Source organism: Hibiscus syriacus, unplaced genomic scaffold, assembly GCF_006381635.1.
Source record: "Hibiscus syriacus cultivar Baekdansim isolate YM2019G1 unplaced genomic scaffold, ASM638163v2 tig00109906_pilon, whole genome shotgun sequence".
In the NCBI taxonomy this organism is placed as follows: domain Eukaryota; kingdom Viridiplantae; phylum Streptophyta; class Magnoliopsida; order Malvales; family Malvaceae; genus Hibiscus; species Hibiscus syriacus.
Window position 1 is genome coordinate 169,022 of NW_024062524.1, and position 17,222 is coordinate 186,243.

The window sequence follows — 17,222 nt, forward strand, 5'->3', positions numbered from 1 at the left end:
TTTTTTACTATAATAGTATTTTAGACCTTTGCTAGTATTTTTAATAGTCCGGATTGATTACAAAGTGATATTTGTTTAGAATTTTCTTAACATAATGACAAGACAATGCAAAAGAAGTGACTCGAACTCAGGTCCTTTAGAGTCTTTCTTCCATTGGTTGCTAGATTAGGGCAGTTGAATTTGGGCTCAGACGACCTTAGTTGGTCAGATTTGTGGGCAAAGAAACAAATCTTACGGGCGCAAAACCTACTTACATTGCATGTAAGGATGAGGTACTTGGCGGGGTGTAGCCGGTACTCGAAGACATCGTGAGCAAACTCGTAGTTGTTGCCTTTTAGGTATCGTCCGAGGAAGACAAAGTGCGTGTAGGGGTACTTGGGAGGGTCACGACGTTGAGCCTTCTCATTGTGGTGGGTGTAGAGATACTCTGTCCCGTTGTGGCTATGCATCCTAGTGCAGTGCTTGATCTTGTAAGCATACATGGGGAACTCATCGGACCCGTAGATTGCTTGATCAAACATATGTTTAATATATATACACCTTATAAACACTATTCGAATCTAGGATCTCAAAAGAGAATAACTCTCTTTTTAATCACCGCGATCACTCAATAAATTTCAAATAAGCATATGTTTTATTTTTAAGTAAATCATTCATATATTTTTGATAAATTGTGAGCTTTATTATCCAAAGATAACAGAAGTATGCTACAACTAATACAACATCTAGAGTATCCACACAAAAACAAGAATACCCTAATGAATCTTCCACCTTATACATAGTTGACTTATTTACAAGACCATTTCTAAATCATTCACTTGTATAATATTATTGATAGGGATGGACCTAGAGGGGATGGGTGGGGGCGGTCGTCCCCTAAAAATTTTAAATTCATAAATATTTTAGATATTTTTTTGTATTTTCTATTGAAAATATGTTTTCGCCCCTTCTAAAATTTTATAACTTCTCCCTACTTAAAATTTTATAAGTTCGACTCTCTTAATAAAAATCTTACGTTCGTCCATGGTTATTGGTTAAATATATTATAAATAGAAAAAGCACATGTTAAATATTATATGTTAAATCTATTTAAAAAATATATACTCCTTATTGATTAAATATATTTATATAGACAATCATTTATCTGAATTCAGATAATACAAATAAAAAAGATTTTAAGTAAATTTAGTTTAGATAAAATATAAAAATACTACTATAACAAGAAAAATCCAACTAAATTTGAATAATAATAATAATAATAATAATAATAATAATAATAATAATAATAATGTAACTACTACGACCTCAGTTCAAGTATGAATGTATGTGTTAGTTTAAATTTGTTCACGTTGATGACTTGGTTTTAAATTCACTGTATGAATGCCCCTGGGGTTCAACCTCAGAACTAATCAAGAAATTCATCTCAGCCTGTGAACCGATTTCCGAAAATTTGCTCCGATGTTCGTCCGATCGTATCTGTGTCGATGATTAAACTTCCTATTTTGCCAACTAATAATCAAACGATTCAATCCATGGTAAGAAACCATCTGCATTTCATTTTCTCCCTCTAGATGTGTCAGATTACCACAGATAGATAACCTCACTGATGTTTTAACAGGCAGAAGTAACTCCTAATATGATGCAGTCTCCGCCAGTTCCGATGAATTACACGGGCTCGCTAGCCATCGATACACCACCTGATCACCCTTCGCCAATGTTGGTTCCGGACAATATGTTTGGAGCATGACCTGCTTCGTTCAACAATGGTTTCAGACACATTGACTAATATATGATCCGAAGCAAGCAAGTGTTTCTGTGCCTACTCTTCCATGGAATTACAGGCCATAATAATAAACTGTTAAATAATTAAAAGTTCTGAAATTCATAACAAACAATAGAAAATTAAAACCAAAAAAAAAAAAAAGACGAACTGAATACTGTGATTCTACATGGTACCATAGGTTTCATCTCTTGAGAGCAAAATTCAGAAAGCTAATCTAACACAATCATCAATAATAACAGCAGGCAATAGCTAAGATCAACTAAGAGCAGCATCCGCCACTATTTTGGTTAATAGGTTGTCCTTTTATCTGCACCATTGGCGGCCTTGCTGCACTCGACGCCGGCTGGCTTGCCATCCTGCAGAAAACGTAGAAAAGATAGTAATTGTTATCAAATCCCGGAGTTTAATTCGATTGATTCATTCATACCTGTTCTTAATATCAGCTGCCATTGCCATAAAAGCTTGCTCGACATTAGTAGCAGTTTTTGCACTAGTCTCCATAAATGGAATGCCAAGTTCATCTGCAAACGCCTATTAAACAGAAAACCATCAATTTGGATGATTGTTTTATTTCTATTTTTCTCACTTCAATTATTTCATGAAGTTGAACCCTTTTTTTCACCTCGGCTGCTTCATAGGAAACGACTTTTCTGGAAGTAAGGTCACACTTGTTCCCGACCAGAAGCTTGTTCACATTCTCACTTGCGTAACGACCAATTTCATTCAGCCATTGCTTAACATTGTTGAAGCTCTCTTGGTCAGTTACATCATAAACTATCTGCCAGATATCGGACATGAACAAATATACCCGTATAGAACACATACATAGAAAAATATCGAACCTAAAAACGTCGAAAGAGAACTTACTATAATGCCATGTGCCCCACGGTAATAGCTGCTAGTGATCGTCCGGAACCGCTCTTGCCCTGCAGTATCCCACTGCATGTTTCGAGGTGGGGGGGCGTATTAATGGCATTGGAATGTAGGTATAAGAGCATGATCCTTGGAATATAAGGAAAAGAATTGAAAGATGGTTACGATTTGAAGTTTTATAATCTTGCCATCGTGCTCCACGGTGCGTATTTTCTGTAGGAATTAAAAGAGAAAAGGAGAAGATAATTGAGTTTCCTGAAAATGAACGGTGCAGTTTGGTTTAAAGCTAGAGATGGCTCACAAAATCGACGCCGATTGTGCTTATGTAGCTGTCCAGATACGAATCATCCTGCATTGGAGTGACGAAATTAAAGCGCAAGGCCTAGACAAAACTGGTTTACTGTTAACATTTTAATTTTTACAATGGAATTCTTACAGCAAATCTGAGGAGAAGACACGATTTACCAACTCCAGAATCTCCGATGAGCAGAAGCTTGAACAAATAGTCACTGCACAAATAAATTTACAAGATTTATGGAAGAAAGAAGTGATAATGGAGGGTTACTATTCAGGATTCATGGCTGTTAATTGGCTCGACCGAGTATCGGGCCAGTCCGAGTGGCGGAGTTGTGACAGAGACAAGGAAGTGAAGAGTTGTTCTTTTCTAAAACTGAAGTATATTGTTACCGATAAGTTTGCATTTTTATTGGTAATTCAGACTCATTGTTTACTGATTCTTACAATCTGGTATTAGTGGTTATATGACCTCCTTGCAGCCCTAAAGCCTTCTTCAACCCCATCTTGTTACTGCATTAGCCTCTTTTGACCCCATAAACCAATTGCATCACTATAATTTGATTTTAAAAAATTGGTTTTCTAAATTATTTTAAAGCTAAATAATTTGATTTGATTTAACTTGACTAGTTATTTTTTAAATTTAACTCGGAAATATTTAAATTCAAATCAAGTTATAAAACAGAGTTCAACTAACTCAAAATTTTTAATAATTAATGAGTTGATTTTTAAATTCAAGTTGAGTCTTTCAACGCCGCATAACATATATATCACATATGAAAATATATATGTTGTTGTATATGATTACAGAAAACAGTTTAAATTATAATTAAATAGTATCATAAATTATAAATATTACGGTTAAGTTCAAAAAGAATTCAAATAATTTTATTCGAATTTTATAAACTCGAAATTTTTTTAAATAAAATTTAAGTTATAAAAAAATTTTTGTCCACTAACTTTTGTGAAATTATTGTCACCATTACCATTGTTGTTCTCCCAAGTCCCAGACGACGATGTCCCTGCTCCTGGACATCAGTATGCTCAGTTCGGTGCGGGGTGTTTTTGGGGCGTGAATTGGCGTTCCAGAGGGTTCCGGGTATGACCAAAAAGGAGGTCGGGTGTACCCAAGGGTTCATGGATAATCCGAGTTATAAGGACGTCTGTTTTGGGACGACGAACCATAATGAAGTCGTGAGGCTTCAGTATGACCCTAAAGAGTGCAGCTCTGACACTTTGCTTGATGTCTTTTGGGCTCGCCATGTTGAGTGAATGATGTAAGCTCACGTGAATGAAGAGTGCTTGTGTAATGTCATACATGGGAGCAGGATTGTAGCTGATGGATATAGCTTGCATACCTGTCAAGTCTGTTAGGAAACTATTCTAGAAGTTGTTAGTTTGTTAAAGTTTGTTATGAATTTACTATAAGTAATTAGCTTAGGTGATGTATAATGCAAGCTTAATGAAAATACTTCTGATATTCTGTTTGATTCAAGCTTTGTTTTCTGCAATACTCAACATGGTATCTTTCGCCAAAGTCCTGGGAATTTTGGTTTCACGCTCCTAAACTGCCAACCTGGAACTGGCAAAACTGCCATCGCCATGGGCATCACAAAGTTCCTTGGCCTTGAAACCCCTTTCTCTGTGCTCTATGGCAAGTGAAATCTTCTCTCTGGAAATGTTGAAAACAAGCTCTAATGCAAGCGTTTCGAAAGTCCATCGGCGTAAGAGTCAGGAAGAAATCGAATGATCGAAGGCGAAGTTTTTGAAATCCAATAGACGGTCCGGGCAGTTTCTGGGGCGGCTTCAAAACTGGGAAATTGACTCTTAAACGACGGTATGGATACAATTTATGATTTAGGGGCGAAGATGATCGAGGCATTAGGGAAAGAGAAGTGCAGAGTGGGGGGATGTGAACTTCGACTGTTCGGCATGGATTCTCGTTACAGGCGATGGGTTCGAGCCAAGTGGCGTTGGTGGTGGCTCTGTTGCTCAGATCGGAAGGGTTCGAGCACTATCGCTGCGATAGGAACCTCTCAATGGGGACTGTTACTTTCATGTTCGAGAACCCAAAACAAGATAGATAGCGGTTTTTGAGTTGAAGCTAATTGATATTGATGGCGAGCACCTTGGAATTCCAGATGTTGAATACCAAGCTTTGTTAGGATGCCTTATCTGATTTGCAAGGGGGAATGATGTCGGGACACAATACAGATCCAGTATATACTATTACACTTCGGAGCAGGAGACTGCGGTCACCAGAAAGCCTTGAACCGAAAGATTGTTACAGAGATTCTGCCAGCGAAGAAGTTCTATCGAGCAGAGAAATATCACCAACAGTACCTCGCGGAAGGCTGTCGTTTCGGTTTTAAACAATCTACAGAGAAAGGTTGCAACGATCCTATCCGATGCTACGGCTAAGTTGCCTCTGTTATATATGGATTTCTGAGTTTATGATTGTTTTTAGGCGTCTGCTTTTGCCTGTCATGTGATAATACTTTGGTTAGGGGTGTAAACGAGCCGAGTCGAGCTCGAGTATCGTTGAGCTCGACTCGACTCGACTCGAAAACTTTGAAATGCAACTCGACTTGATTCGAAAACTCGCGAGCTTAAAATTTTAAGTTTGAACTCGAAATCCTGAATTGAAGCTCGTGAGCAGCTCGAAATTAAAAAAAAAATCTTAAACTTAATTAGATTAAAACCTCAAATTTGAACTTGAATCTTAAATATATGAAAGTCTTATGTATTTTTTTTAAAAAATAACACATAAATGTTAATATTATTAATAATTTTTAAAAAATCTTAATATATTATTTTCGAGCTGCTCACGAGCTTTCGAGTCGAGTATCAAATAGCTCGTTTGGTTTGTTAAGAATTCGAGTCGAGCTCGAGTCTGAGTTGAGTCCATTCAATCGAAGTATTTATCGAGTCTTGACCGAGTCGATATTGAGTAGCTCGCGATCTGTCTCGTCTCATTTACAACCTTACTTTTGTAACCCTTGTCTGATGGAATGAATGTCTGCTTATTTATGTACGCTCAACATATGGATTTGTAATTCCTTACAGCTCCCGGACCAGTGTCTATGTTTTTTTTGTTTGTCTTTTTAAATTTGAATGATATACTACTTGTCATTTGATTAACTCGATTTTTTTTAACTTGAATGCTCATCCTTAATTTTTATGTCATTTTAAATTCATTTTTGACCAAATTTAATCTTTTATAACACTATAGAATATCTATATAACTTTTCTTATTTTTTAACAATTAATTCACTCTTTTACAATTAGTCTTTCAATTTTTATTTTATTTAAGTTAGTTTTTTTGTTGTACTTGTTTTAAATTATTTATTCCCAATCAATTCTTTGATTCCTTTATTTCGTCATACTTTTCTCCTAAAATATATCCTTTTAAAAAATAAAACTATAAATACATTTTATAATTTAGATTACATTTGATTTGTTAAATAACATTACAATAAAAAAATATGAAGAAATCTATATTTATATCTTGTATAATTAGAGAAAGTCGTTAATTTAGACTACTCTTAAAACTCGATTTGATCCAAATTTTATAAACTAAACTCAAAAGAATTTAAAATAAAGTCATTAAATAGATCTCATAAATTCAACTAACTTAAAAAAAATTAATTCGACTTGATTCGGTTAATTAAATTCTCACGAATAATTTAAAGAAAGAGAACATGCAAGCACCGTAATACAACCAACGCGTAACGCATGAATGAAGCACAGGCTGTAAGTGGTGCTGTGTTCACCGTAGGTACTGTCCTGTCCTAATTCTTACAAGTTCTCAATCTTTTTTATAAATAAAATTGGTGTGACGTTAACGGCACGTGTACAGCTTGTATATAAATAAATTAATTGATCAAAGAATTTCTTAGAAATCATGATACGGTATTGGTGAAATTGCAGCACTGCCCCTTGCCAATGGAGTGTATGTTTCCCATCTCCAATCACTAGTTTGACTTGTTGCATTACTGACTTTGCGTGCTTAATTAACAATCTTTTACTTGTGTTCTACTTCCTCTTAATTACGTATTTGATTATATTAATTTTTGTTTCAAGGAATGGGAAGACAATATCGGTGGTTAAGAAATTAAAATTTTAGAATATCTAATTATGGGAACAAAATCCAACATGAACAAATAACAAAACTCTATTCATGATATAATGACAAATTTGACCTTATAAGCATTACATGGAGAATGGAAAACGGAAGACAAACATGTAAATTAGTTCCGACTCATTATGGACCCCAAGTTTGAATGATAAATGTGCTCCTATTTAAGCGTAGATGGCCTGGAACAGCTGTGAAACCAAGCCAAAACACCAACCTACACCAAAGCCGTGTCTTATAAGACACAGCTAAGCTAACCAAACTCAACAGACAAACAATGGCGGAACCGAGACCCAGCTCGGCCTTGAAACTGTTCCCAGAATCATAAGTTTTCTTGTCTCTTTGTTGCAAAGAGTGGCGGAGTCTAATGTGATTGCCGGCTGTTTCAGCCGTCGCAGAAGGTGTCGGTGTTTCATGCCTCACGAGGCCTACTATTTCAATCAGAAGCTATCTGGAGAGGGATCTTTAAGTACGCCAATTGTAGCTCCTCGTGTTTCGTGGTTGCCTATGTTTATCTCGATCGGTTCGTGCAGATGAAGCGGTCTTTGCTATCAATTCTACAACGTACATAGATTGCTTATCACCAGTGTTTTGGTTTCTGCTAAATTCATGGATGACATGTAAGTTTACTCTTTGCTCAACAAGTTTATGATTCCTGAAAAAATAACTTTCTGGGGTTTCATTTCTCTTGTCTCCTTCGTTTGGTCTGGGTTTCAAACCTTGTTTATTTTTTACCTGCAAAATTACAAGCTGGCAGGGATTGTACTGTTATTTCACATGACTGTACAGCCAAAGAGAAAGAAATGAAAATCTTACAGCCATGTGAGAAAACACATCATTTCTGACCAGACAACCTTACCTTAGCTGTGCTGGTGTTGTCTCTATCATTAGGGCCATTCAATTTAAGTTAGAACTAGATTCGACACTTCTTTGATGTTTAACTCAAAAATCATAACAACTCAAAGAAAAAAATATTAAATTATTAATAGGCTTAATACAAAAATATTGTCCAAACTATACATTTATATCCATTTAGGTGTCTAAATTTTTTTCGGTCAATTCAGATGTCTAACGTTACAAACTCAAATCTAATTCTAACTATACATTTTAAGCGAGTTTTAATTTTTTATTTCAAATTCAAATTGATCTTGACAATTTTAAACTCGCGAGTTATTGAGTCGAGTTTGGTTTGAACTTTTTGAATCGAGTCAAACTTAACAATACTCAAACTCAACCGATTCGTTCACATCCTTACTATCAAGTATCAACCATGGCACGCCTGTAAATTCCCCCATAAAACTTTAAGAGCTAATGACAAGCTCAATCAGGGCATTTACTGAGTTAAGACCCTCAATTTCATGTTTTTTTTCCCAGGTATTACAACAATGCCTACTATGCCAAAGTGGGAGGGATCAGCACAGCAGAGATGAACATTCTTGAATGGATTTCTTATTTGGTTTGGGCTTCCAATTGAATGTGGCACCTTCAACCTTCCACACCTATTGTACTTTTCTCCAGAGAGAAACGTGGATGCAAATTCAACCTTCTTTAACCATTGGGAGGTCCCTGAAGAACCATTGTTGTTTAAATGAAGATGGATCCACCCATCACCAGAAACTTGCAGTTTAAGCCATTGTTCTTATGGTTGATTACAGACAAGGCCACTGATGTCGTGCATTAAGAGAGACCCCGAAGAAGATGTTAGCTCGCACACTGATTTCAGACATGGAAGATGTATGTATGGAATCGTAGATCTTTTTGTAATTTGAATTATTCCGTTCAAAATGCATTATTCCAATACAAAGTTGATGAACTTTAAAAGTTTACAGTGCCCCCAATAAATAGAAATGAAGTTTTGATGAAATTTCATGAAGGATAAACGGGAGAATAATTAAGAGATAAAAAACTTTGGCAGGGGGGAAAGCTAAGAGCTTTAAAGCTTAAATGTTTGTGCTTTTCCAATGGAAAACTAGAAATCAAAATAGGGGGAAGAAAGCCATTTATCATGCTTCCCAGCCTCTTAGGAGAGTTGCACGAGCAACACGGTTAACGCCGAGCGTAAAGGCACCCATCCGGAGATTGCAATGGTGAGTCTGGCACATGGTTTTGATGTTATGGAAAGCTTGAGTCATGTACCTCTTCAGCTCCTTGTTCACTTTATCTTCATCCCACATGAAACCTTGAATGTTCTGCCAAATCGAATGTATAATTAATAACATGCTATCGTATCTAGTTAGATTGACCCGTTGAATTGTTTACCCTGGTCGGATAGGATGATCAAGTCTTTCCTTTTGAACCGTGCTCGAGAGTTTCCTACTCAAAGATGAATGCATGGCAAACAGAGTTTTTCTTTCCAAATTTCAAAGTAAGATCCATTACCTGAACCCACTCAAAGTAGCTGACAGTCACCCCTCCTGCATTGGCATATATGTCTGCAGCATTATTACCCCTTCTTCGATAAAATCTGTGGTAACGGAGTCTCGGGTCAGAATTTTGCTTCAACCTTTAGAAGCAGAAAAGAAGGGGAAAAAATACCTCTGCTTCTGGGTCAGTAGGATGGTTTGCAGCCTCTATTATGAACTTTGCCTTCACATCCGCAGCATTTTCCCTTTGAAGGAGAACATGATGAGTCAATATCCAACACAAACAAAACCCCTATCAGAAGTAATTGGTGAGAATATAAGATGAACCAAAAGAGTGCAAAAGCGGCAGGTGTTTGTTCGACTCATCGAAAATTTACTTCATTCTAAGTGGAGGTGTGCAGAGTAGTTAAACTATATAAGCCCAAGTTCAGCATGATGATACCTTCCTATATAAACCTATATAAGCACAAGTTCAAGCATGATGGTGCCTTCCTATACTAACCTATATAAGCAAGTGCATCATAGTGTTTCAACCTCTAACCCCTTAAGCCATTACTGTCCCGATAAATTTCTAAGCGGAATAAAGAAACCTTGCGCTACAACATATTCAATGAAAAAAATAGAATAAACGAGCCAGAATGGTAACATAACATGCAACATTAAGACATAAATGTGAGGTCCAAGATGCTTGGCAAAGGATCCTAACTTGTTTAGCACTCCACCTAAAGCACATGGGGATGAGAACATCACATTCATGTACGCGTTCATTTTGATCCAAGGAATCTCCGCCACTGAAGCCTTTCAAACTTCCAGTAGCTTCTTTATACTTTAGCAGCTCAGGTATATTGATTCCATTTGGATTCTTAACAGCACCGGTGACGTCGCTCACGGCTATAACCTTACCACCCCTCTCATGTATGAGCCTTGCAACCCAAGACCCAACATTACCGAAACCCTGTAAGCAAACCATAATATAAGGATAAACAAAAGTTTGGGAGCATCTGAATGGAAAGGGAATTTTAACCATCAACAAATTCATGTCAACTCTACCTGAATAACAAATGTCAAACCCTTAATCGCCTTCCAATATTCAGCGAGTAAAGCTTCAGTTGCATACAACACCACGTCCTGTAGCAGATTCCCTGCCTAGCGAACACCAAGATCCTAAAATTCCCGATATAAGAATATGTAAATTTGTTGTTCCATGCAATCATGATATCTTTATCAACTTATCACAAGCTTAGAATTTCAGTCTTCGGCACTTACCAAAGGCTTTCCCGTAACAACGCCGGAGTGTCCGTGAAACTTAGAGTATCGTCCAAAATCCATGCCATAGTCTACACAAGACTATTCTTAACATGCATATAAACTTATGGAAGTAAAACTGAACTAAAACAAGGAAGTTAATGAAAAACAGAACATTATAACCTGTGCATTAGTTCCCATGTCTGGGCCAGGAACATCCATGTATACCAATGAGATCATGGATCTTTTGAGTGAAGACACGAGTTAGACGTTCCAATTCGCTCTTAGATAATTCCCTAGGAGAGCATCCTATGCCGCCTTTTGCACCGCCGTACGGAATGTCAGCTACCGCAGTCTTCCAGTCATTAGTTGAGCCAGTGCATTCACTTCATCAGGGTCACCTTTAAACAAAATTTACAAACATCGGTTGTGATGTAAGATCAAAACAATATATGAAGAGTGAAAAACTACACCTCGAAATTCTTTATCAACTTATCACAAGCTTAGAATTTCAGTCTTCGGCACTTACCAAAGGCTTTCCCGTAACAACGCGGCGAGTGTCCGTGAAACTTAGAGTATTCGTCCAAAATCCATGCCATAGTCTACACAAGACTATTCTTAACATGCATATAAACTTATGGAAGTAACTTGAACTAAAACAAGGAAGTTAATGAAAAACAGAACATTATAACCTGCATTAGTTCCCATGTCTGGGGCAGGAACATCCATATGTATACCAAGAGATCATGGATCTTTTGAGTGAAGACACGAGTTAGACGTTCCAATTCGCTCTTAGATAATTCCCTAGGAGAGCATCCTATGCCGCCTTTTGCACCGCCGTACGGAATGTCAGCTACCGCAGTCTTCCGTCATTAGTTGAGCCAGTGCATTCACTTCATCAGGGTCAACCTTTAAACAAAATTTACAAACATCGGTTGTGATGTAAGATCAAAACAATATGAAGAGTGAAAAACTACACCTCGAAATTTTAATTACGGAAAGAGTTGGCTTTTCCATTATTATATAACGGCATTAAAATCAAATGAGATCTACCAAAGAGTTCTAACAGGAAATTAAAAGAAAAAGTGTCAAGTGTTAACCTCAGGATATCTGATTCCTCCTTTCATGGGACCCGAGCATTATCATGCTGTATTCTGAATCCGACGTACGACACCAAGGTTCCATCGTCCTTTGGAATTGTGCATTCCACCTGATCATAAAGAACACCAATCAGAACATAACCATTCTAAAATCAAAAGACAAAACGAAAAGAAGAGTCTTTTTTTTCCTGGACTACCTTGATCTCTCTAAAGGGATGAGAAGAGACTTCTCAAGCTTAGAGTCTAATCCAAGTAAACGAGACGCCAGGCGGAAATTGCGGCTAGTTCCGGCTAGAGCATTCATGTTTGCCTATTAAAACCTCAAAGAAGAAGAGATACCCAGAAACGGGAATGATGAAAAGATGAAGGGAAACAACAGTACGAGCTTGAAACAAGGAAGTGTAAAGAGGAATAAGTTGATGAACACAAGACTGTTTCTTTTAGAAAGAAGAAAGGGGCATATCATACATTTCGGAAGGTTTCAAAGAGAGAGAGAAAGAGGAGGATGGACTAGTTAGGAGGCATGGATTGAGCGGAGGAAAATCAAAGAATTTTAAGGAATAAATTAGTAGCTAATTTAACAACTTTCATTTAGGAGAATAAAGCTTTATCACTAGGGAAGAAAGGCCAAAATCCACTTTTTTTTTCTGCTGCTTCTTTCATGTATCATGCAATTGGGCCACTTAATTGAACGGAATTCAGACTTCACATCCATCCATGGTAACTACACTTACCCATTCACAGCAATTCTTGTTTGTATATATTACTATATCTTTATAGTTTACATATACTAATATTATATAAAATATAAATATCATTTATAATATCAATTAAAAAAAAAGAAATTTTGCTTTAAAACGTAGCCATTGATGTTTTTCTAACTCCAGCTTTTGGCTTGACAGTATCACTTTAAATCTCAAAGCAGAAGCTAATCCATACAATCCTAATACTACAGTAACTCTCTGTAAACTGAAACAACAGGAACACTGATAAATCGTAGTTTCTACAACATGGAGTTCTTAATTATACTTCAGAACACTCATTTGTCACTGTTGAAGTAAAGCATTGCCAAATCTCGAATTAATGATCCATCACTCCTGTAAGCTCACAATTTGAGGAAAAAATCGGCCGCCCTCTCACACGGAAGCTGTAGCTCATTTCTCCCTAAATATTATAGAACAACATGACCGTTATAAATTTTAAGTAATGGTCTTCTCAAAATTGCTGCTTCTGAGTCTAACAACACGTGATCCATCTTAATACCCTGTATCTCGTCGGTCGCCTGAACCTCGGAACCCTCCTGAAAATGAGGTCAAGTGAGTTAATATATTGATAACAAATGAATACGGCAGAAACTACAATCAATTCTCTCAAGCATAGGGGTAAACAAAGTATGATGCCGAAAAATTAGAATATCGTGTAAATGAATCTGAAGTAGATACCCAAGCAATCAAATTATTTTACTAGGACTTTCGACGTGGAAGCCATGAATGATTAACAAAAATACTTAAACATTACAGAGATAATAAATACTTGATAGCAGATCATATGGGAATAATTTCCGAGCATCATGAAATCTTTTCCACTACCACGCACAGAATCCCGAAAAAAAGAAAGAGATTTATAGTAAACCAACACTGGTTCCACTAACTTGCAGAGAATCAAAAAACATATTAAGATATCCTTTTTCTTTCGTTTCCAACAACCGAACAAAGCAAGCACATTTTCATGTTACCCATAGCCATATGGAGGATAGAAAGCAGGACCAGGCATGAAAGGCCTTCGGAGCGGAAATAAGGTGGGCCTTCCTCGATACTCTTTCATTCCAGGAATATTTGTTCGTTTAGCAGAGACCTAAGAAGAGAAGGGGCATATCATACATTTCGGGAAGGTTTCAAAGAGAGAGAGAAAGAGGAGGATGGACTAGTTAGGAGGCATGGATTGAGCGGAGGAAAATCAAAGAATTTTAAGGAATAGAATTAGTAGCTAAATTTAACAACTTCATTTAGGAGAATAAAGCTTTATCACTATAGGGAAGAAAGGCCAAAATCCACTTTTTTTTCTGCTGCTTCTTATGTATCATGCAATGGGCCCACTTAATTGAACGGAATTCAGACTTCACATCCCATCCATGGTAACTTACACTTACCCATTCACATGCAATTCTTTGTTTGTATATATTACTATATCTTATAGTTTACATACTATAAATTATATAAAAATATAAATATCATTTTATAATATCAATTAATAAAAGAAATTTTGCTTTAAAACGTAGCCATTGATGTTTTTCTAACTCCAGCTTTTGGCTTGACAGTATCACTTTAAATCTCAAAGCAGAAGCTAATCCCATACGAATCCTAATACTACAGTAACTCTCTGTAGAACTGAAACAACAGGAAACAACTGATAAATCGTAGTTTCTACAACATGGAGTTCTTAATTATACTTCAGAACACTCATTTGTCACTGTTGAAGTAAAGCATTGCCAAATCTCGAATTAATGGATCCATCACACTCCTGTAAGCTCACAATTTGAGGAAAAAAATCGGCCCTCCCTCTCACACGGAAGCTGTAGCTCATCTTTCTCCCTAAATATTATAGAACAACATGACCGTTATAAATTTTAAGTAATGGTCTTCTCAAAATTGCTGCTTCTGAGTCTAACAACACGTGATCCATCTTAATACGGCCTGTATCTCGTCGGTCGCCTGAACCTCGGAACCCTCCTGAAAATGAGGTCAAGTGAGTTAATATATTTGATAACAAATGAATACTCGGCAGAAACTACAATCAATTCTCTCAAGCATAGGGGTAAACAAAGTATGATGCCGAAAAATTAGAATATCGTGTAAATGAATCTGAAGTAATAGATACCCAAGCAATCAAATTATTTACTAGGACTTTCGACGTGGAAGCCATGAATGATTAACAAAATACTTAAACATTACAGAGATAATAAATACTTGATAGCAGAGATCATATGGAAATAATTTCCGAGCATCATGAAATCTTTTCCACTACCACGCACAGAATCCCGAAAAAAGAAAGAGATTTATAGTAAAACCAACACTGGTTCCACTAACTTGCAGAGAATCAAAAACATTAAGATATCCTTTTTCTTTCGTTTCCAACACCGAACAAAGCAAGCACATTTTCATGCTTACCCATAGCCATATGGAGGATAGAAGCAGGACCAGGCATGAAAGGCCTTCGGGCGAAATAAGGGTTGGGCCTTCCTCGATACTCTTTCATTCCAGGAATATTTGTTCGTTTAGCAGAGACCTGTGAATAAACCAAACACACTTAATTGCCATGTAGTTTATATCATGAACTAAATATCCACAAATATATCAAGTTATAAACCTTCAACTGACGACCGTGCAATTCTGTTTCATTAACAATAGAGCATTTTGAACAGCATCAATTTCAACAAATTCAACGTAAGCAATCCTTTAGGTTGACCAAACTTATCGGTCAAGATTGTAACTTGTTCACCGTTCCACAGGATTGAAAATGCTGTTGAACTTCCTCTGGTGTACACGCATAGTCTACCTGTTGTTAGAAAGAAAAACAAGAGTTGGCCAATCCAGATCATTTGTTTGCAAGCATGGAGAAATCATTTAGTTACTACACTGAGATGGATTGTTAGTCGAATTTGTATACTGAAATACAAACCATATTGATATTTCATCAAAATAAGTTCTGGCGGATCAAATTTGTCGAATCACATTTAACTTGACATCCGAACAAAACTAAGACACGATTGTCAATGCAATTGCATGCATATAAAAAAGCATTTTCAAGCTACCCCATATGCACATACATAAAACCAAATAGGACCAAAATGGCAAAAAGTATTCCCGTATCCTGATTGGCCAAACTAAGCAGAATCTTACTTTTAGCTTACTTATAAGTAAATTTGGATCATAAAGATATTATTGGACCCGCAGGTGAGGTAAATGAGACAACTGAACCAATAAACATTTATAAGAAGTTCATAAAAGAAGGCATGGGCAAGGGTTGATAAACCTCACATTACCAACATAAATCGAGCGGGAATCCACTTCCTCCTTTTCAGCTTGACTTGCAGAAGCACTTGAGGAATCTTCATAGAAATCCAGGAAAATAAAGTAAAAACAAATCAGTTTACTAGAACTAACAAATCATACACAAAACACTCCGTAATTCAAAGGAAATGAAATCAGTAAAGTTTAATTTCATTTTCAAGATTAAGAAGATATTCTCTTTCTCGAACAAAAAAAAGGATATCCAATCAAAGTCAAACTTGTAAAAAATATAGAGAAAAAAAAAATCAGATCAAATACAAACTCAAAAGGAAAAAGATTAAAAGAACCAGGACAGAGCCCATCTCCTTCTCAACTTTAGCCTGCATTTCACGTAAAGCCCCCGCCTCTTCCTCGATCTCTCTAAGTCTTCTTTTCATATCTTCCAAGTCCTAAAATTTCAAAAGCAATATGTTATTCACTAAGAGAAAAAAAAGCTCAGCTAAATCCAGGGAAAAGCTAAAGTAAAAGAAAGAGGCAACTTTGGAGTTGGAACTAGGATCTTGTTCGTTGGCCTCAGCTCCACAGACATGTCCACCTCCGCATCCATATCTCCTTCCTCCTCAGGGATTCCCCTCCGTACACCTCGTGCTCTTGCTCTTCGTATTGATCCATTGCTGTCAAATTGGGGGGAATTTGGAATTAGGGTTTTACTCTTGTTCTGGACTTGGGGAAGACGAAGATTGGTATACTCGCACTTGAGGAGGTAGGCCTGTCATGTGTGACTTCGATCCATATATTATTTATTTAATACAACGATCGATCCATATATATTACTTTTAAATTTTTTTCCAATATTAAAAAATTAATAACTTGCAACACTAACTTATTTAAATGATTAAAAAAATGTTATTATCTCTAGATATACGAGTTTAAACACTAATAATCGCGAAGATGATAAATGTTGATTGTAATCACTTTAACTTGCAACACATAACCAAAATTACCCATAATTTAGCTTGCAAGATATCGATGATTCATTATATGGCAATCTTGACCTTGAGGTACAATCGCCATGCTCAGGATGTTATCATGAATAGAGACTGAATCAAAATCCATTCTAAACCCATATAAAACCCGCCGTTATGAATCAAAATCCAGTAATATGAATCTTTTTCTTCGAAAAATCGGTGATATGAACGACGACGACGACAAAGATCCATGGTTAGCACCCGACAAACTCTACCATTTCCTATTCTGCTTCTTTCTAACCCTTCTTCTCCGCTTTAGCTTCGGTATCCCGCTACCCTTTCTCCGTAACCATTCTATTCGGTTCGGATCCATCCTCTCCCTCTAGCTGGCGCTGCCAAAGAGGCTGCGGATCCATCCTCCCCTCCTAGCTGGCGCTGCCAAAGAGGCTGC

The 17,222-nt window shown here is 36.7% G+C and overlaps 1 protein-coding gene and 4 pseudogenes across 1 annotated transcript; 2 read left to right on the top strand and 3 right to left on the bottom strand.

Moving 5' to 3' along the window:
• Positions 1-1,947: 1,947 nt before the first annotated feature.
• On the bottom strand, positions 1,948-3,332 carry LOC120210061 (GTP-binding protein YPTM2-like). The gene is made up of 9 exons (XM_039208881.1): positions 3,222-3,332; positions 3,093-3,165; positions 2,958-3,005; positions 2,822-2,869; positions 2,651-2,722; positions 2,406-2,561; positions 2,211-2,314; positions 2,038-2,139; positions 1,948-1,983 (listed from the first exon to the last, which is right to left on the bottom strand). Exons 1-8 carry the CDS (start codon positions 3,233-3,235, stop codon positions 2,043-2,045), a joined length of 612 nt encoding a protein of 203 aa, XP_039064812.1. The 5' UTR covers positions 3,236-3,332; the 3' UTR covers positions 1,948-1,983; positions 2,038-2,042.
• Positions 3,333-3,920: 588 nt separating this feature from the next.
• On the top strand, positions 3,921-5,461 carry LOC120210038 (annotated as a pseudogene).
• A 1,224-nt stretch (positions 5,462-6,685) lies between these two features.
• Positions 6,686-8,982, top strand: LOC120210039 (annotated as a pseudogene).
• Positions 8,983-9,575: 593 nt separating this feature from the next.
• LOC120210040 lies at positions 9,576-12,097 on the bottom strand (annotated as a pseudogene).
• A 1,998-nt stretch (positions 12,098-14,095) lies between these two features.
• LOC120210064 lies at positions 14,096-16,580 on the bottom strand (annotated as a pseudogene).
• Positions 16,581-17,222: the final 642 nt, after the last annotated feature.